Source organism: Ixodes scapularis, unplaced genomic scaffold (assembly GCF_016920785.2).
Source record: "Ixodes scapularis isolate PalLabHiFi unplaced genomic scaffold, ASM1692078v2 PGA_scaffold9__187_contigs__length_104089568, whole genome shotgun sequence".
Classification (NCBI taxonomy): domain Eukaryota; kingdom Metazoa; phylum Arthropoda; class Arachnida; order Ixodida; family Ixodidae; genus Ixodes; species Ixodes scapularis.
Window position 1 is genome coordinate 29455137 of NW_024609884.1, and position 21990 is coordinate 29477126.

At 42.6% G+C, this 21990-nt stretch overlaps 1 protein-coding gene across 2 annotated transcripts in view; it reads left to right on the forward strand.

The window, feature by feature from the left end:
• The window catches only part of LOC8042424 (lysophosphatidylcholine acyltransferase 1), a 56827-nt gene extending 35682 nt beyond the window's left edge, over positions 1-21145 (forward strand). For both annotated transcript variants that reach the window (XM_029969971.4, XM_029969970.4), the window contains exons 11-14: positions 6738-6891; positions 10104-10196; positions 10300-10438; positions 16560-21145. In XM_029969971.4, coding sequence (XP_029825831.2) covers positions 6738-6891; positions 10104-10196; positions 10300-10438; positions 16560-16669 — 496 coding nt within the window. In that variant the 3' untranslated portion in view covers positions 16670-21145. The remainder of the gene's footprint in view (positions 1-6737; positions 6892-10103; positions 10197-10299; positions 10439-16559) is intronic.
• Positions 21146-21990: the final 845 nt, after the last annotated feature.

Consider the following 21990-nt stretch of genomic DNA (forward strand, 5'->3'; position numbering starts at 1 on the left):
CAAATTTCTTTGAGACGCCAAATGAGATGAGGCTTTAAGTTTGAAGTGGAAGTTTCTGTTTTTTTTTTGGTCCCGAATTACTTTTCCGCAGGCTTGGCACTTTGCCTTGAAGGTAGTGCTTCCGGACGAAGAGTCCTAAATGGGTTAAAAAAATGTTCCATCAAGGATTGACTGCGGTCCCTTCCCTAGCATCCTGTCTGACTGACTAGTGATGCGAAAAGACTTCGACCTCTAAAATAAATTCCGTCAAAAAATCGCCACTTCCCTGTCCAACAAGGGCGCCCCTGTCAGCACTGCATTACGTCACGGTGGGATGAACCAGTATTCTTGAATCTGTAGGTGTTGCCTTGAACATGAAACTTTACCCACGCTGCTGTATGAAAGGACAATACATACTTTCGTTGTATCTGACCTCGTTGAAGACCATGCAGGCAGTTGCATTTGGAATTTTCGAGAAAAGTGGACTAACTGAACCATCCTGAAGCACATGTATTATCTCCTGTTACGGTTGAAAAATCGATACGGTGGCATCCCTGTTGTGACGGTCCTTCCTGCCGACTCTCCGCCTCCAACGCATGAATGGCAGTCTTCACGTTTCGCCTAGCATCATTCAAACAGGGACCCCTTGGATTGCAACCTGAGATAGCCGGCACAGGTGCTAGCTCTTCGAGAAACAGCGCGCTCAAGATGAGTCGAAAGTGTACGAAGTCTGGGTCCGCACAGCGAGGCCACGTCTGGCCTCCTTCCTGGGTATCGGATCACCAGAGCAGCAGGTCCCGTTCACGTCGGCTGATGATGTACCAGCCGTGCAATATTACAGGCGCAGATGCATTCGGATGTGTTGAACTTCACTGGTGAAAGGCGCCACTGCGGCCCCCCCTCCCCCCCCTGTTCGTTGCTTTGACGCTTGTTTTTTGTATTGCATTTGTTTTTTCTTTTGCGCATAAGTCTGCTAGGGCCTTACGCGGGTTCGCAGTTTCCCGCTCATTTTATTTCTGAACAACCGACTCCCTTACTGGCTCGGTATAGCTGAACGTAAAAAATAAATAAAGAAATAAATAAAATATAAAGAACCTGGCCCATTCCATTCCCATTCCATTCCGGGCAAAAGGCATCTAATTCCATTCCCATTCCATTCCCCTGAACGTTGCCACCATTCCAATCCCCATTCCATTCCGGCGTCGCGAAAATGCGGAATGATTCCGGGGGAATCATTCCAACTCCGGAGTGGCAACTCCGCAACACTGGCTAATAAACATGTTTTGCGATGGCCGTTAATAAATATTATAGAAATGTCGCCTACAAAGCTTCTAAATTTAATGATTTTTGACGTCACAAATTAAATAGAAGCGAGGAGGTGAAGAGCGGGAGAAAAAAACGGCAAAAAAAAATTGCGCGCACGTGCGTGGGAAAATTGTTTTTTGCGATGCGGTATTTTTTTGCGTGTCTATGACTACAACTTGCATTGTTTTAGACAATAAAAAAAAAATACGACCTTTGGGGTGTCAGTGCACCTTTACGCTTCAGATACCTCTGGCACTCGGGAATTTTGGCATATGACAGAACGTTCTTGGTAAACATTGCTGTTCACAGTACAGCTTGTTACATACTATTGTGAAAATGTACAGTCCAATTAATGTACTTAAAAGGTGTTTCATGGAAGGCCAGTCAAAATTGGTACTATTAGTTGCTGACGGTGTACAGTCTGCAGCAAATGTTTGCTGGGCACGGGAGTGCCAGCCGAAATGACTGGCTGCACCTCCTGCTCTCAAGACTCGCGCTTTGTTGATGCGCTTTCTAGCGTGTTTGCAGACATGTTTGTTTGTTTTTCGCTCGCTTTCGTTGCTTTCGTCCGACGCGCACGAGATAACGGACTAGCGCAAGGTGCCGCGAAACTTTATCTGAAGCATCCGAGCACTGTTGCCCATCACGTTGGCTGAGGCAGACGCGCTGCATGACAACTCGCACAGCGGCACCTTGCGCCGGTCCCGGTTATCTTGTGCACGTCGGAAGGAAGCAAGTGGAAAAGACGTGACTTCAAAAAGAAAAATAAGCGCATTCTTGACGTGCAAGTCTTGAAAGCGGTCGCACGCCTTCGAAAGGTGCAACCAGTCATTTCGGTTGGCGCCCCCATGCCCCACTAACTTTTGCAGCCGACTGTACATATCTCGTGAAGTAGGTATGTGGTGTTTGTGATCATTAGCTTTTAAATTATTTTTGCATAATTCACTTTTAATTAATAATTATTAGTAATAATTTCTAATTAATAACACACTAGTTCCAATAGGGAACTTGCTAGGCATCACAATAACCACTAAATCAGTGACGTTAAGTAAGATAATTTTTTTTTTTCTTTGTCCTAAAAAGGACACTTAATTGAGGTGTGCTCAAGTGGTCTCGTTTTCCAATTAGCAGCACCTAAAAGCCACTGAGCACAGGGCCACTGGCATAAAGATGTGTACTGGCTGATAGCTAACCAAAACCTGAGGACTTCCCAAAATTGAGTATTTTTTGGGGATGCCTTACATTATTTTTGAAGTGGGCTGATTTAATGATTTTTGATGATGGCCAGCAAGTTTCTAAATGAAGCTGTACCTTTATCTTTATCAATTGATCAACGCCCTAATGGACTACTTCCAAAACCGACGTGCCCCATCGCGGCGAAATACCACGCAGTGCACTCTGGGAACTAGTTGGCCACTCAGTTTCGGTTTCGACGGAGCAGCTTCGCCTCATGCTATCACGCCGCGACCGAACGCGCTGCTTGCGTTTTCGATTATCTGACTTTTCACAAATGTACAATACACTCATTCTCGAGCGATACAAAACTAAGACCGGGGCACTTTCCTTGGTTCCCGAAACACCGGATACTGTGCGTGCGTATGCGACGTAGTAAGACGTGGCTTAGTCACCTCACCCTACGAGTGCATGTTTGAGCTCAATTTCAATAATTACGTCTAGTACCACTGAACTAGAACTGAAATTTGTTCATCTGGAGCGTTATACGTATTTTGTTTGCCGGACGTCCGTTTCTTGTTACTTCATTGGGCGAAAAGAAAGCCGCATCCTCACATGGTATCAAAGTTGAGCCCAGCGTTTACGCATGAACTTTTAAGGAAACGCAATAAATTCGACCTCACTACTGCACAAAAGTTACTATGATGTCTTCCGCGTGTCATCATATATCTCCCACTCGAATTTTATGCTGGTAGAAGATTAACTTCCCGCAAACGCTGAGATCGGCTAGCTACGACGGAGGCCCTAACAAGCGTCCCCTACTCCTCGCTAAGCCTTTTTGGACGAGCTTTTACTGACGCCCAAGATCTGCGCCTGAAAGGTGTGTCTGAAATTATCTCGGCATACTCAGGCAGGAAAAAAACAAACACAAAACAAATATTATGGCCATTAGCAACCGTCAAACGCGCTTTGAATTCGTTCGAGCACTTGTGTGAAGAATGTCGCACCGTGCGCCGGACGGGCATGAACCCCTATAGTGCGCATGGGGGTTCATGCCCGTCCGGCGCACTTCGGGGGAACGGTGCGACATTCTTCACACAAGTACTCGACTTTTGCTTTTTCAAAACGGTCTGTATGGACGAATTTGCCTATATGATTGCAGGATAACTTTATGTGCATACGCGATGTTGAATATTAATAGAATGCAAGCGGGTGGGGACTTCACTTCGTGCAGTGCTGCGGGTCAGTACAGATAAGAGATAAGAAGTGTGTCAAAATTGAGCTTTTCAATGGCGCCTCCGAGTTTTACCTCGCATACTCAGGCATATTAAGAAATACAGCAATTGCAAAAAGTAATATTTCATCTATGGACGCACGAAACAAACAAACTTCCTGATCAACAGCGGTGGCAATCAGTTCGTCGAACGACGTTTCATGGACAAATCGTTTCGTCGACACTGCAATGTTTCATCGACAGATCGTTTCGTGGAAACGAGCACCGGCTCGTTTCATCGACAGATGTTGCTACGTTTCGTCGACAGCTCGCTCTCCCAGCTCCTGGCTCCGCCAGCTGCACCTCCTCGCGACCATCCAACACAAGACCGCGCGGCGCGCGGCCTTGTGTTGGATGGATGGATGGATGAAAGATGGCCGACTGGGCCAAGTATGGCGAACTAGTGCGCAGCCATCTTGCCTCACCGACTTAAACTATCGCAATTCTTTTTTTTATTTTTTTTAGGATTGGGGGGGGGGGTGCACCGATCGCACTGATTTCGGAACTTACGATTTGTATGGTTTCGCTCGTGTCTTTGCCCGAACCTTTGGGGAAGCGTTGTCAAAGCCGGGAAGTTTTGTTCTCGACCACTCTCCTTTCTCAAGTTAGATTCTTAACATATTCAACATTATGCGCTGCTCTTGAGGGCTACGCTTTCGGCAGCATACGTGATCGAGGTGTCTGCACGTCATCGAATGCAACCCTTCGCGGGCTGGCCGCCGGCACTCCGACTGTTTCGAAAAAAGTGGCAGGATCGTTTCCAGAGCAAGTGTATCTTTCCGCGCGTCGCATATTTTGGTAGAATCCTCAAGAGCCACCTGAACATAGCATAGATAGTCCACACGTCAAAACACTGAAGCTCTTAAAAAATTGTGAATGAAAAAACGAGGCCTGTTTGCGGTGCACACAGCCTTTCTACCGTTGAAAATTGCATAAATTGTTTTTTTAAGCTAATTGGCGTCTGGTCTTAGCCGCAAGCAATAAACTTTGAAAGAAACTGAGCATTCGGCTACGCGTAGTTTACTTTTACGGTGATGAAACACGGTTGTTTTCTCCTCAAAACACCGGGTATTCAACGTACTGTACTTACCAGACCGCATACGATTTTTAGACTTTAGCATATTTAGCTTCTGGATATTAAATAGCACTATAGTTCTACGTATGTTATGTCTGTACTAAAATTTTGCATGCACATAAACGAATATGTGACCAAAGAACATGAGATTTGAAAGCCGCTCCTTCCTTATGCAAAGAGCTGGGTCACGAACTTGCCCCAGGTATCTGTCGGCTGGCATCGATAAAAGAGCACTTGAATGTTGCGTGTGAGGACCAGTCAGCTGCTGCCGACAGATCTCGTCTAGTGGTACTACCGCCTCCAAGGCCTTGCATGTGGCGGCTGCTCGAGAAAAGCTATATAATGCATTAAGTTGCACATTTGATATCAACTAAGGTTTACTTTGTGTAATAAGACTAAACTTGATGTAATGTCTTATTTATATGTAACCGATTCTCGTGTTTTTCTGTTTTTGCATTGCAATGTAGCTTTTTTTAGGTTTACTCGCGGGCAGCGTGCTCGCGGTAGTGCGAGTGTTATTGGTTTTCGTGCTTTTGTTATTTATTTTTATCTGACATTGTTTACAGCCCCCTTATGTAATGTTCTTTTTAAACGGCCCTTAAGGATAAATGACGATGAAACGAGTGCGACTTAACAGTTTTTTCGCGTATAAGTCGCAGTAGCCAGTAAAACACTGCATCACTTTTCCTTTTGAATAATTGAGGGTAATGAGCATGCTTAATTTCAAGTGAAATATTAGGGTTGTAATGTTTCAATAAAAGACTGCAAGCTGTATTTTTGTTTCAAAATAACCAATATGAAGAAAAAAAATCAGTGTTTACGCCCTTTTCCGCAACCCACCTTTGGATCGAAGTTTCGTTTTGCGCCTACGCATATTTTTCTCCACCACTTTTCTTCTTACAGTAACTTTCGTTTCCATAAACGGGCATCGGAACATGCAAATATCCAAATAGGCCGCGCGCGAAGTCCTGCGCGCTCTTGCTTATTCTATGCGACACGGATGAGAGCGAGAGGATAGCGCAGTTGCTCACCTTGGAGAGCAACTGCGCTAGGCATCGTCTTTGTCATCTGTTACAACCGCATGTACCTTAAGTTTCCGGCATTCCTTTCAAAACAGCAAAAAAAAAAAAAAAAAAAGTTTGTCGACGAAACATTTTACGGTGGTGCTGTCGACGAAACGATTGTCGACGAAACGTCACAGTGTCGACGAAACGTGTGTCCATGAAACGTGTGTCCACGAAAAGTTGTCCACGAAACGTAATTCCACGAAACGAGTTTCGACGAAATGATAGGGACCCGATCAACAGCACTAATGTAAAAGCGCGAGCTTGATGTATACGTATACTTATTGGTTGCTACAGCTTGTTGATTCGTACACAAGCAAGATCCCCCAGCTTCGCAGCGTCGAGATTCCCAGCACTGGCTCGTCCACATACCTCGATTGGAACGCTAACAGGAAGGCTCAAGTACAAAAATACAACAAGCATGTGTTAAGACAAGCTATACGTCTCAGGCTTGTGCTAAAGCTTCGAGGCCTGACCATTTAGGTTAGTTTAGAGAGCACAAATGACGCTCTCGGGTCCAGAAAACCATCTCTTGTCGACGTGTCGATCGAAACCGAAACCATGCCACCCTACCCCCTGGCCAACTAGTTCCCAGAGTGCAACGCGCGCCGTGTTGCATGCAGGGCTTTATGGAAGTAGTCTATTAGTTCGAATGCTCTGCACTTCCCGTAAATATGCCCTTTAGCAGAAACCAGCATGTTATTAACTTCTTTTCTGTGCGGTGCATAGTTTTCACAGTAAAATTCTGACTGGCATTTTGTGAAACATCCTGCATAAATCCAGTAAGTGAAATTATTTTGTATCTCTGAATTCGTAATAGGTGATCTGGTCTGGTAATTAGTGTGGTTTGTTCTTGCTCTTGTTGCAGAATACAATTCAGGGACTTTGACAGCGAGATCTTAAAGTTGAAAGCAGCCATCAAAATGAAAGAGAACCTCCAAGTGACATTTTCAGAGTTCTCAAACTTGATGGGCATCCCCTCAGATCGCTTTGCTCGCAACTTTTTCGAAGTGATTGACATTGTGAGTAATTTGTACAGTTAGATTTCACTGCCATGAGAATGTTTACTGTTTTTACAGCGGAGCTGTTAAGGGCTAGTTTCCCCAGTTTCGTGTCCGTCACCAAATAAACGTCGACACAAAACTTTGACAGCTACAGCCATCTATGAGCGATGGCGGCAACCTTTCCAGCCTTTCAACTCTGGTTTTCACCAGAGTGAAAAGGCTGAATTTCTCTAGGCGTCGTCCAACACATAGTCCTCGAGGTTGTCCTCGAGGTTGTCCTAGAAGTCGTCCTTGAGGTCGGCCCAGACATCATCCTTAAAGGGCAACTCCGCTTCATTTTTGATATTTAGAAAATTATGCAGCCCTCTTCAGTATCATATAGGAAGACCCCCATGTCAAATATATTACAATCTAATTCCATTTATATATTTAATAAACTGGCCAGCAAACTTTCAAATGAGCCAAGTCGCTGAAATCTACCAACTCTAGCGTGCGACGTGAGGCGCAATCGTCAGCGCAGTCAATGCGACTGAGTTGGAGCGGCCAACGTTGAACCACGTCAGAGGCATGACTACGTCATTCTCACGTTTTGTTTGATTTTACTTCTCGGAGCGAAATTGAACGATGACGTCATGAGTTTCTCCTCCCGGTGTTGGCTCAACGGTGTCCACGTGATCACCGTAAAGCGGATGCGCTAGTTTGCGCTGCCCTGCACGCTTATCTTGCTGTTTCTCCGCTCCCCCTCTCCTCTTTCGTCTTCTCCCCTTCCCCCCTCTCCCCCCGGCCATCACCGTCCACGCCATGTGAAGCGACCTGCCCGCGTCGCATGTCCTGTACCTCGCGCCCCACGAACGTCACAAGACCACTTGGTTCGACTTGACGTGGCCATGACTCTGATGACACGAGACCGATGTTGCCTGACGCAACCAAAGTTTCGGTACCAGCTGATGTTTAAATTAAGATTACACAAATATTATTCCACATTTCGCGAATCCGAAGACGTAGAGCTGTTTAGTAGTGCTTTGTGAAATGGAATCACATGTAAGCCTAAATTTTTTGGAATTGAGCAGAGTTGTCCTTTAAGGTTGTCCTAGACGTCGTCCTTGAGGTCGTCCTAGATGTTGTCCTTGAGGTCGTCCTCGAGGTCGTTTTAGAAGTCGTCCTTGAGGTCGTTCTAGATGTCGTCCTCTAGGGGGCGTCCTGAAGGTCGTCCAAGAAGTCGTCCTTGAGATCGTCCTACCATAGTACAGCTTCGCTGGTTTTCTTCTTTACCAAAATAAAAAAACTGAAAGTTTTTTTGTTTTTTTTAACTTTGCTCAACAATTACTGCTGATTCAGCATTGCACAAAGAGGTTTTTATTTCAACTGCAATACCTGTATTTTCTAGACCAGGGGTCTCCAAACTTTTTCGCTAATAGGTTTGGATCAGGAATCTGTTGCTCTCTGGAGGGCCGGGAAAAAAAAGAAGTGAATATAAATTGGGACAAACTATATAAATAATCCTAAATATGCAAATATTAAATACAAAATTGAAAGTTTGAGTAGAAATTTAAAAAAGAAGAATGTAAGGTGGTTGAATAGATACTACTTTATCTTTAAATCTAGTATTTAGCTAAAAACTATGACATTACACAATAATAGGGACCCAGAAAACTCACCAGGCATAAATCAAAGGGCATAGGATGTTTGGCGTGTTCCTAAAGGGCAGAAAACTACTGAGAATGATAGAACTGATGCTGACAATATGCAATAGATACGACGCAGGACACTATGCACAATGCCCCAAGAAACTGGGGGAGTGGAGGAGACTAGAGCGTGCGGGGTCATCAGAACACTGAGCTCTGATTGGAATGATTAATGGGTAGACCTGGTGCAGTATACCTGGTACAGTATCAGGATGAACTAAACTGTCCTGTCCCCAGACGAGATTGTCAATAACTAGGTTGGCAGTTATTGAACCCACTTTTGCATTTTTCTAGCATGTGACTTAGCTTGGGACCAACTTTGGCCTAGCCAGCCTCAATGTGCAATGCGAATTTTATTGGTTATTTTATACAGGGCGTCTTTTTTTAAGCTGTAGAGATTTGTTTAAAAAGAGCCGTGAAAGCCACAGTTATGCGGTTTGTGGTGAGTTAAACAACCAGGGGGACATAATATAGAGGGCTTATGGTAATGATCAATCGGCTAACTGCGTATAATTTGTTAATTAACTTTTTAATTAGTGAAAATAGACATATGGTTCCAATTGGAAACTTGCTGAGCGTCATCAAAAACCACTAAATGAACTCTTTTTAGAAAGATATAAGGCAGGGGCAGCATTTTGCGGTGTTCTGAAAAAACGCTCAGTTTGGACACGTTCCTTGGTTTTGGTATCTTATTGGAGGGCATCTGCGCCCACAGTCCTGCTCCCCGGTGGTCGCGTCGCAAAGCCACCGCCTTGCCTTCATCATAGGATGGAGGGAAGTATGGCACAGATGTGTTGCACGTCTTGGCCATTGGGGAGCAATGGGCGAGAACCGCGGGTGCAGAGATGCGCTCCGATAAGAAACCGAAACTTAAAAACTCATTAAAATTGAGCATTTTTACGGAACACCATAAAATGCTGCACCTGCCTTATATCTTTCTTAAAAAGAGTTGATTTAGTGAATTTCGATGATGCTCAACAAATTTATAATTGGAACCATATGTCTATTTTCACTAATTAAAAATTAAGAAGTTTTACTTAATTAGCCGACTGATTGTTATGATTAGCCCCCTCTTCTATGTCCCCCTGGATGTATAAGCGACCTGCATAAGCATAGCTTTCACATAATTCTTAAAACAAATCTGTAAAGCTTAATAAAACCGCCCTGTACAGTAATCAGCATGTAGGTATTTACCTGTACCTTCTGTTCCTGTCTTTTCTTTTTGGTGAGTATTACTAAAAATACATAGTCGTATAATTTGAAAGATAATGTTTAAAGAACCGGCTATGAAGAGGTTGTATTGACTTTGCCTTGAACTTCTGCAACATGAGTGGAAGGTCGAAGCTTTGTTTCATTTGTACATATTTTGTATGTGGACCCATGCCTGAGAGAACTTTAAGGAGGCTTAGAACCTATGTTTAGCCAGAATTCTCACTTACTGCATGTGAAATGAAAGGCTGGTACATGCCCTGATGACATTCGCTAATGGTCTCCTCTGTGTGTGCCTCAAACATGCTTTACAGTTGCATTTCTCTCGCATCTCAGGACAACACAGGAAGGATGGACCTACGCTGTTTCCTCTCGGCTCTCTGGCTCGTGCATCCTTCAGAGCCCCATAGGGCAGAAAATGCATTCAAGGTATAATTCTTAGCTTTTTTTTGCTTATGGAGGAAATGCAATGCAGTTCTTTGTGCAGAAGTTGTCAATAACTCGCAATATATAAGAGCAATGTTCCCTACAGGCATTTTCTGGAGATGGTGGTGGGATCATTCTGGAAGACTTCACTCAGTTGCTGTGGATCCTACTTGAGCTTCCAAAGTCAGCTGCTCTGGCAATGTTCGAAAAGTTGGACAGAAACTCCTCAGGGAAAGTCTATTTGGGTGAGCTTAAATTATTCCGACTTGGAACTGCTTTTAGTCAAGATTGCTTCATGATCAACATATTTAACATACAGTCGCCAATCGATTATTCGGACTGCGCTGGGACCGAAAAAATGTCCGAATAATAGAGCAGTCCGAAAAATCAGCCGATTGAAAAACTTGCCTTTATCACTTCCCAGTGGGATTAAAAAAACCGTAAATAGTGCCTTGTTGCAGGTTACGCCTGCGTGCCTTGTTTTAGGTTACGCCTGCGTGCCTTGTTTTAGGTTACGCCTCCGTTTCCGTTAGGCAACTTCCTGTTAGCTTGAGAATCGCTGCCTTTTTTTCTAGCGTTATGGTCGAGTACTTTCTGCGCTTCTTAACTACAGATCGCGGCGGCAGAACAACAGACGGGTCCATGACGTCCAACCAGCGTTGTTTGAACGAGATCAGGGGCGCAAATCCGCGAGCGCAAAATGGCGACTTGCGACGCAAAGGAACGAAAAACAAAGCAAAATGATAATAATAATAATAATGATGATGATGACGTGCAGCTAAATGGGAAAAAAAGGGCTAGCATAGCGGATGTATGATGGATGGATGGATGGATGAATCCGGCTGAGCCCTTTGGATCGGGCGGTAGCTTAGGCCACCTAGCCGTTTTGTTTTACCATTTAAGCTTAGAATATTTAAATGTGAAATCTATATTCACTCCGCACTGCAAAGAAAGTGGGGCTATGAAATCCCCTTGCCATCAGTTAATAAGAAAATACCTAGTTTTCTCTCGCTTTCTGCCACCATTCACCTAATCTTTGCTTGGTAATCTCTACAGTCTTGAAATTCACTCACCCTGTGCTGTTTCTAAAACCCAATGACTTTATTAAATTTATGTTGTCTTCGGTAGGCATAGGGTGAAGCCCTTTACAGTAGAGTATCAAGTGCTCAGCCCTCTCATCCTCCTCTCCACAAGCAGTGCACACTGTATCCACTTCCTGGTACTTCGCTTTGTATGTTCTGGTTCGCAGAACACCCGTCCTCTCCTCAAACAACAATGAGCTTCCCCTAGAATTGTCATAAATGCTTTCTTCGGCAATAACTGTTTTGTTTAATCTATAGCTTTCCAGAGCCGTCTTTGTCTGCATTCCGTCTAGCCACCGATCCCTTCCTGTCGCCTTAACTTTCTTCTTAACTGAGACCTGCTCTTCCGTTTCTCCACTATAGCCTAAAAGCTTTCCTCTTATTCCTCTTAATTTCCTAGTGCGCTGTCTCCACTTTGTGTCTATACTCCTCATATATAAATAGCTGAAAACCTTTCGTGCCCATTGGTCCCCATCCATTTGCCTCAACCAATCCTCAAATTCTATCTTGCTCACTGCTTCCCTGCTCTCAAAAGACGCCCATCCCATGTCTCCTTGTACTCCCTGGTTTGGCGTTTTGCAATGTGCCCCCAAAGCCAGCCAACCTACTCTGCGCTGTTTTGTTTCTAGTCTTGCATGCACTTCGGATTTCATGCATAGCACTGCGTTTCCAAAAGTCAAACCAGGCACCATGACCCCTTTCCAAATCTCTCTCACCACCTCATACCTGTTGTAATTCCAAAGTGCTCTATTTTTCATTACAGCTGCATTTCTGTTGCCCTTACCTATTATATACTTTTCATGCTCATTGAGATATTCTGCACCATCACATATCCATACTCCCAGATACTTGTATCTACTAGCTCTCAACTGTAATATTCTGTATCTTCAGCCTCTCAACTTCATCATCGTTCAAAATCATGACTGCTGATTTTTCACTACTGAATTCTAAACCTAATTCCTCTCCTTTACCACAGATGCTCATTAACTCTGTCCTGTTGTTAGCCATTAGTACAATATCATCCGCGTACATCAATCCTGGTAACGATTGCTGAATTTTTTGGCCTAGCTTACTGTACGAAAGGTTGAATCCAAGCCCACTCTTCTCTAGTCTACCCTCCAATCCTCTCAGATACAGCATAAACAGCAAAGGTAATAACGGGCACCCCTGCCTAAGGCCTCGTCTTATCTCTAATTTCCCCGTCGCCTTTCCTTCCCATGTTATAATCACCTTATTATCTTTGCAAATGTTTCTTAACAGGGCTGTTAGTCCTTCATCTAGGTTTAAGCTCTCCACTATGTCCCACAGGTTCCTTTGGTTCACATTGTCATAGGCACCCTTGATATCCAGAAATGCCTGCCACAGCGGTCTGTTTTGTTTTTGCGCTATTTCTATACACTGTGTTAGAGAAAATATATTGTCCTCCAACCTTCTTTGTTTCCGAAACCTGTTCTGTAACTCGCCCAGTATGCCCTCGCAATCTACCCATTCCTCCAGTCTGTTCTTTATAACCTGCATTACCAACCTGTAAATAACTGGTGTCATGGTTATGGGACGATAATTCCTAATATCAGACTTATCTCCCTTTCCCTTATATATCATACTCATCCTACTAAGCCTCCATTTATCTGGGATATTTCCTTTTGTTATCATAGTGCCCACTACCTCCCTTAGTTTTGCCTTAGATTTAAGACCAAATTCTTCACCAGCTTGATTGGGATCCCATCTGTGCCTGTCGACGTGCCACTAGGGACTCTTCGTTCCGCCTTTTCCCATTCTCTTTGTCCGAAATCCGCGATGTCACAAGCTGGACTGCTACTTCCTTCGGTTCTCCTATCTTCCACATGTACCCGTTCCCAAAATTTCTCCTTCATCACTGCTCCTATATATCGTACCGCATCATCTCCCTTTAATTGATCTCCCTGATGCGAGAGTATGATCTCTATGAGCATAACGTCAGTATGATCTCTATGAGCATAGCGTCACCTAGCGGTAGGACTCAGGAGTGCTCAAGTAGCGCTGTTAAACCAAGCCAATCCATTAGCAGCCAACATAGAATTCAAAATGGCCGCTTCTCGATGGTGTTTTGGTTTTCCGCTGATCGGTCGCGAAGATTTTGTCCGAATAATCAAACTTTCGGACTTCAAGCTGTCAGAAACATTGGTCGTGAATATACACTATTTCTATGAGGTAAGTCACGGTTCCGCCTTTAGGTCCGAAATATCGAACAAGTCCGAATTATCGGAGTCCGAAAAAACGGTCGGCGACTGTATATAAATATTTGACATATATCTAAACTATAAAAATATATACTATAAAACATAAACTATATAACATAACGTATATATATACTTCTGGGTGAGTGAAAGAAGTACACAGTAATTGTATTTTATTTAAAGGGCAACTCCGGTCCATGCTTTCGATTTTGGGACTATGACTTTTTTTAGTGCAGTCAGCGTCCCTGAAATACAAGGTGTAATTTTTTTTGTGTTATTGTGCATAGTTTTAAAGATATCGACGCCTCAAAGTTTTGTTTGGGGCGCGGCCGACAAAACTGAAAGTAGCCGCTCTAGGCCCCGGCAACACTGGAAATCAGCCGCTATGTGGACGTGACGTCAGGATCGTTCTCGTTCAACAAGTACGCTGGCCAACCTCTCTTGCGCTAGCCATCTAAAGATAGAAGCTAAGCTGATTTTGTTTTAATTCTGTATATGTGGTAGTTATCCAGCATACCGTAAAATACCGGGCAAGCATCCACTCAAACTTCAGAGATAATCACAAAAAATGGGGGATGGGCGCTTGTCCGGTCATCATTTTTACATATAAATGTACTGTGCATATTTTCTCAGATCTTACAAATTGCGGATGGGCGCTTAATGTGGAATGGGCGGATGCGCGGTATTCTACAGTATGTAGCAAGAGTTAGTGCGTATACCCAAAAAGCTAGCGACTGGAAAACCCGTGAACTCGTTTGATGCCGTACTCGGCGGCCGCCGCCGTGCGTGCGGTCTTCCGTACTCTGTCGCTAGGCCTAAATTGTCATTGGGGCTCCGTGGATAGAGCGGCATTGCTCTACGCCGCGCTGCCAGTGTCGTACAGTACTGGGGGCCCTCTCGCTTTCGTGCTGCGGGTCAGTCCCAAACACAAAGCTTTGAAGCTCTCCGGTGCGGAGGACGGCGCCCGAACACACGCGTGCTAAGCTGTACACATCTGTTTTTTCACTCTTTTTTCTTCAGGCACGTAAAAGCCGAATTCGTAAGCTACGATACTAATTTACCACATAAGTTTGTCTAGGTGGTAAATCTAATTTGTAAAAATATTTTTAAAAAAAACTTGCCGCACTCCAAAAAAAAAAAAAAGGAAAGTTATATAGGCAGACATTTTCTTCTCAAAAGGTAGGAAAAGCTGGTGTGGGTGATAGAGGAAAACAGAGAACGTTAGCAAGGTGAAAAGAACACTTTCTTTCTCTTTTTTCCCCTCAAAGAAGCACACTTTACACTGCTCGACCGCGCAACGGGTCCGCCCGTTGCGCACCCGTTGCGCGGAGGAGGAAAAAAAAGAGTCTGATTCGAGACCGGAAGAAAAAAAGAGAATGATCCTGACGTCACGGCCCAACGTTGCTTTAGCAATCGGCAACCCGCTGGCCGCCCGCTAAGGAGCAGCGGCTCGCGGCGGGTCGCATTTTTATCGTCGGCATTAGTTGAGAATGCGGCGTCCGCCTGACGTAATATTTTGGCTGGGGTCGTATTTTGTGTCACTACAGCGATACCAGTAATTTATTTCATTTTGAATTTTGGCTGGAGTTGCCCTTAAAGGGGAAGGGGAGATCCTGGTATTAAACATTTTTTTTGTAATTTCTCATCAAATTTATATTAAATTCTCACATCTGTTACTATAATACTCTGTGCTAAGCACAAACATAAAATTGCTTTCCGATCTACAAATTAAGGTTTTTATGAAAATCTAAACTTTTATCACAAATTTTTCTGCCTAACATTTTTACAATTCCGTAATCAAAAAGTGTTTAACAATGTATGTCAGCATGTTCTACAAACAGTAGATATAATTTTAGGTTTATTCTCGAATTTTCTGGCATAAAGTTAAATTGTTCTAGAAAGAGGGAATTTTTTCCGCTGATATTTAGAAATGAATCATTGAAGTCTTTTCCACTTTATTAAACCCTGAAAAATGTATTCAGATCAAGCTCTAGATCGGAAGATACCACAGGCACAACTTTGTTGTGACAAACAAAATTAATTCTGAGAAAACAGGAAAAGCTTTTCAAAGCATGCTTGCAAGCGGTTTAGATATAAAACTTTTAATCTATGTAACTATATAGATGTGCACTTTCTGAGTGCAGTACTTAAAAAATATGTTGTTTGTGACTTGAGATGAAGAACAAAAATGTTCTTAAAACTCACTTTTGTTTTGAAATTCTTGTTTTTCCAAACCAAGGTCTCTTCTTAAATCTCCTCTTTTAGGGTCTCCCCTAAAAGACACTTTAGTTACCTCAAAGTGCTAGGCATTTTTCACATTTGAGACTAATGCAGCTAGTTAATCAGCTTGTTGTGTCCACAGTTATGTCTCGCTGCATACTCGCTGCATGTTAGGCAGCTAGTCGGATTCTTGCTGAAAGCTTTGCTTAGTGGGATTTTTGAGTGTGCATATGTCATCTTTGTAGACATGTAGTTCGCTCTTCCCACTTCCGATAGCTGCTTCCTATCCTACATTCTCTCCTTCCTAGGGGTGGATGCAGGAATTTCCTGAGGGGGGCGGGTCAGGTTCCTAAACATATGGTCAGCGTACCATATGTTTAGGAACCCCCTCTCCTTCGTTTTACGCCCTAAATTTTACACATGCAGAAATCAAGAGGGGGGTCAGGACATCCGGACCCCACCCTCTAAATCCGCCCCTGCTCCTTCCTTCATTGCCCCTCTCAACCACAGTTTGATCCCCCTCTCTACAGAGAATGAACAGAGCCATGTCCTCCTTTCAGTCTTTTCATTGCCTGATTTGTTACACTCACAGTTTGGCAAAAGAGGCTTCTGTCTTCTGTCGAAGCAAGATGCTTTGACAGTGTATGATAAAGAACTGCAAGAACAGAAATGTTTGTCTAATTTGCATGAAAGCCCTCTATCTTATTGGTGCTGCTTGCCAAGAATGGGTCAGTGGCTGGCGTTTATTTAGTACTGACTTTCTGAGCTGAGCTGGGGAGGACATCTGTGTGACGTGACCTCGGAATGCGGCAGCATTGTGATGGTACGGTTGGTCATGTTGGGTGCAGACGACTTCCGAGAGTTCCTTTGCTCATCAACACAGTGGGAAGATGTCTTCACCCCCAGTGAAAGGAGCCAGCCTTTGGAAGACAACGTGGGCAGAGCCAAAGAGGACTAGAGGACGCATGTTGGAAATGTAGATGTACCCTGCCCTGTCCTCCTCTGCAATGCCAGGGGTGGATGAGCTTGCCATTGGGTGCTTCTTGCGGTCCTCGCACAAAGCGTTGTTAATGTTATTTATTGGGTCGCTACATGGGCAGCAATTCTCGGAGTCTGAGTTCATAGCCCGTTTTTAATCTAACGTCTTTCTTACTTAGTTAGCCGCTGACAGTTGAAGCTGGTCTCGACTAGGCCATCGGCTGGCAGTGACTCACAGTCACGTGACACGATTCCAGAATGGGGGCTCTTCGAGCTTGCGCAGACTCATCTAATATCTCATAAACTAAAGCACCAGACTTGCAGTGACCACCATTATTACTGGAGCATTCAGTAAGCTCTTTTAGGTACTTAATGAGGTGGTTTTCAGTGAGGGTGCACTCCTTTTTTGACCCATAGATTTTACTTCGATTTTAGGTAGGGTTCTGCATTTTCGGATCATTCGCAGAAAAACCCTCCCGAGTAAAAATATTGCAGATTTGGCTTTCTCCGGAAAACTGAACTTGGGGACTGCCACTTGTAAAAACCTGACTGTTTTTTACCTATTCCTAGAATCTTAAAACAACTTTTGTGATTCTCTTTTTTTTTTTTTAATTGCCTTTTCCTTAGTGTGTGTCACAAAAGAATGCCTTTTGCATCCTTATCACAAAAAGGGGGTAACCTCTTTATGACCGTAGGCGAACATGTCTGGCCTTCCCAGCCGCTCAACTTCATCCTTCCTTTTGGACAAGTCTCTTTCCGAGACATTCATTTGCCTTTGTCCGGCCTTCTTTTGTTGAAGATTGAACTCATACTTACTTTCCCTTGCTGGCCATCCACATTGGTGACAGAGATCTGTGATTCATACTTTCTCTGTCGATGCTGTTAAGCCAAGGAATATGTTTCACTAGGATGCCTTCCACATATTTGCAGCCTTTCTTGCCCATAACTTTTGTCGGGCGGCAGAGAAAAGCTCACTGAAGAAAAGCTCACCAGAGAAAGGCTCGCCACTCTTTTGGTGGATGTGGAGAAAAGTCGCCTATGAATTTGTGAACCTAGCATTTACCCGACTGAAAACATTAATTCATCAGAAGTATGTTTGGATGTCATATGTGCATATAGTTATTTTGCACATCACTATCAAATATTTTTGTACCTCATGCACACCATAAGCAGTCTACCGGAAAAAAAAAAAAGAGAAATACTTTCCATAGAACGGTAGTTAAAATATATTGAGTGAAATTTAACATGAATAATAGGCTGCAGCTTCAGCAGCTCCCAGGTTTTTATACTGCAGTCGTGTCTCGTTACTATGGACACCGTTAATACGTGTCCATATTAACGAGACATCACTGTATATTGAATTTAACTTCCATTTAGTAGCAGCCACTGCATAAACTATGCCAAATCTTCACGTTTCACCACTTGTTTAAGAAGGTAAACTCTCAATTCCCAGTCCTTCTAATTGAAAAATGAGGTAAGTTGATATATTGCCTTCATTGTAAATATGTCACAAGTAAATATGGAAACAGCGCGAAAAGGTCGACATGGAAGTGGACTGAGAGCTGCAGTAGAGTGCCCTGCTTTGAAATGTATACCTCCTGTGTGAGGGGTCTGTAAATATAGTTGCACTATTGATCTAAATTTATAACGACCACCTTGCAAAAAAAACTGACTTCATGGTTAGCTTTTCCAGGTTTGTCAAAAGACGAGCGAGCTTTTCTTCGGACCCGCCACAAAGTGGGTGACCTATTCTGCGGTGAGCTTTTGCCGCATGCAAGTTAGAACAACTAAAGGAAAGGTGCCCTCCGCTTTGTTGAGGACCGAAATTTCATTTGGCGCATCCAGCTGAAGAGGCCACGTCTCGAGATGGGTGAGCATATTTAATTAACTGTGTGCACTTATTTCGGACAAATTAATCAATTTGTGGAAGGCTTGGCTCTCATTATGTTGTTTATGAAAATTCTGTATCAATAAATTTGGTGACCTCTCTTCTTTACCTAGGTTAACGACACTCAACATCATAAAACACTTAATCTATGAACGAAAGTAAAAAATACTCTATATTTAAGGTAAAAAATTGCCCCAAAAAACTCCCTCAGAGTTAGATGAAAAAAACACTCGAAAACGCAGGACCCTAGTTATAGATCGATCACAATGTGCAACTTTTTTATGTGGTCTGCATTTACTCAGTTGTGACTGTTTCTTGATTTTATCAATTAGTCATATTTTGTTGGTGCCTATTTAGCTGTATTTTTGCCTATTTAGTCTGTAAATGCAGTGCAAGCTCAGTTAGGCTTTTACTGCATTTGGCTTAGTTTGAAGGACATCAGGTGGAAATGCTAATGCTATTCATGACCTCTTATTGTCAAGGTTGTCATGGTTCACAGGCTTCATTGAGAAAAAGAAAAAGAGTATTTACATTATGGTTTTTAGTTTAAATGTATAAAATGTAGAGCACATTTTTTTATAGATATTTTATCAATTTTTAATTTACCTTTGGTGTGTTCAAGCACGTCTATCTGTAAGCAGTGAAAGGATCCATACAATTCGCTATCTGTTTAACGACAAACAAGTCCCTTTTAACGCTGTATTTGCTGTGAAAGTTCCTTGCACCATGTCTTTTCTAAATCATTACTATATGAGGTTGGACAACAAGAGGTGCTACTCTTCTGATTGAACTAATATGGATGCCCAAGTCAGAAAAACCTACCGTAATTGTAAAAAGTTTTGTCTGCACTCATGGTGAGAAAAGCAAAGCACTGCCTTGATAGCAATGCACAAATTCTCTGCATGCTGCATTCTTGATGTACTATTCAAAGAGCGACTTTTCTTGCAAACTAATCTTTCCTAGATTTTTTTTCTTTTTAAACCTGTTATACGGAATTTAAAAGAATCCCAGATGGGGAAGCAGCTGTGAACTGTTTGTGAGTGGAACATATATGCCAACATTTTGCCATATAGTACCTATATGTGCTTTGGTCCTCATAACGATGTGTGCTTCTTTCCTGTTTTCACTAATGGTCAACTATGGATGGATTGCAGCTCTATGTCATGTAAGAAAGGAAATGCTTGCTTTGTCAGCTTCACTTTTGTTTTTTCATGACAAATTTTTTTAGGGTTTATGGTGATATGGTATATACATGAAATTTTTTTTTTACTATTGACATTGAGGCTTGCTGATGTCGAGCTTTGTTTCCTCTAAACAACTGTTTTGATTTGGGAAGTTTTATAGCTTAATCTCACTTGGTAACGGATTGTTCTCTTACCAATAAGTGGAAAGGCATGTGAGTAGCTTTATATGTCCCATTAACCAGCCTGAAGATTGTGGGGCAATCAAGTCTAGGTCATAGTTTAAAACATGAAGTTGTGTTGGAAAAAGCCTTCTGCTATTTTTTTCACGCTAGAGTTTATCAAAAGTTTGTCGGAGACGCTTTTCTTGCTTCTGTGCAGCATTCACAATTTCTTCACGACCCACACTACGTCATCCGCGTATTAGCTTTTTTAGCCTTCACAACCTTGGAATTTGTGTTGCATTGAACTGTGGTTTTTGCTAGCTGCACTATTTGAGCAGCCTTTTCAAAAAGTTTTGTCATAAACTGGTACTTTGTACTCCAGTTATGATAATTTGTACCAAAGCAAAAAGTGTTTTATGCCTATAAGCCCTAGGATGTAGCTGATGGTAAAATGGTAACTTTTAGGATGAAGAGAAAAATTGAACAAAACAATAGTGGGCACTATAATTTTTGTTGGTTAGCATCACCTAACAATTGCCTTTTTGAATGGCTGCAACTTTCCACTTATGAGGGTAAAGACTTTTTACTTTTGTCTAATGCAGTTATTTTTATCATAAAAATTCAGAATTTTTGCTTTCATTAGATGTTCTATAGCTACTGCAAAGACTTCATGAATAAGAGCTCTGCAAAGACTTCATGAATAAGAGCTGTGCAGAGACTTCATGGAGAAGAGCTCTTTTTGCATGGGCAAAATGATGTATACTCATTAAGGTAAATATGAATAAATAAAGGAAACTTTATTGATTGAAGCTGAAACATTGGTCTGCAGCAAGGTGACTTGTGCTGTATATCGTTTGGACAACTTGCAGGACATGTGATGTGCATACGGTATATTTATAATATACTCAACTATTTGTATGCTGCTACTTTCATTCAACTGGTAGCATTAAAGACAAATCTCTGCCTCATAGTATTATGCTTTCTCTATTTTTTTTCTTTCTTAAGGATGAAAATATTTTTTAGACTTGTTGCACATCTTTAGTGTGTGTGCAGTTTTTCTACCGCAACATGTATTTTGCTAATGTTTCAAGCTCCAAGAGACATTTACATACAGCTGTTCTCTTCTCTTTTTTCCTCTTTCTGATGTCCATGGATTGAAAAGAAGTGTACTGTCTCAAATAAAAATGCTTTTCGGCATTTAAAAAATGCTTGCAAACTATCTAGCACTTATTGCATACATTTGATCAGTTCTGTCATTTTTTATGCCATGCACATCATCTCTACAATCTACCAAATCATGTGCATCACTGTTTGCAATATGCTGTAATCTAAACTGCTCTTGCTGAGTGGATGCCTAGAGCCCAAGGCTTAAACAACTGCCTTCCTCTGGGAGGACCAGCCAGCGATTTTCTGCCATAAACTGTATTGGTGGACAACAAACATGTTGCAAGTTGAAAGCAAGCAAAAATCTTGAAAACATCAGAAAAACGGCACTTCCATTTTTGTTAAACATACTTGTTGACTCAGGTTGTAGCGACCAACAACATTTTGTTGGATGGTCTTTATATGTATTTACTGAAAAGAAGCCATCTATTGCCATATAAGCAGAGCCCAATTGAGTATGGTAAAGTGCAGTGGGTGTAGGGTCACGCTCATGTCTTACTCATCTGACATTTAATAAACCAAAGTTTTTAACCAATTTAGTTCATCTGGTGAGTAAACATCAGTAGCTCTCTGGGTAAACGGGAAAAGGCTGAATTAGAAAGCTCGAATGCAGTACTTATGGTCTTCTAGATTGAACTTGGGACCGAGGAAGTAGCATACATTGATGTTAATGCAAAGGTGCAGTGAGCTGGACAAGAATAACTATAATAATCCGTGGCGCAGGGGCACAAAAGACAAACACAAATCTCCAAACACAGCTAGGTAATAATAATATTTATTCAACTCGGAAAGAGTTGCAACACCACAAAAGGCGAGGAGCCCATACCAGGACTTAAAACGTCCGCCTGGTTCTGTTATCGAACCAGGGACCTCTCCATTTCCAGTGGAGCAGTCTACCAACTGA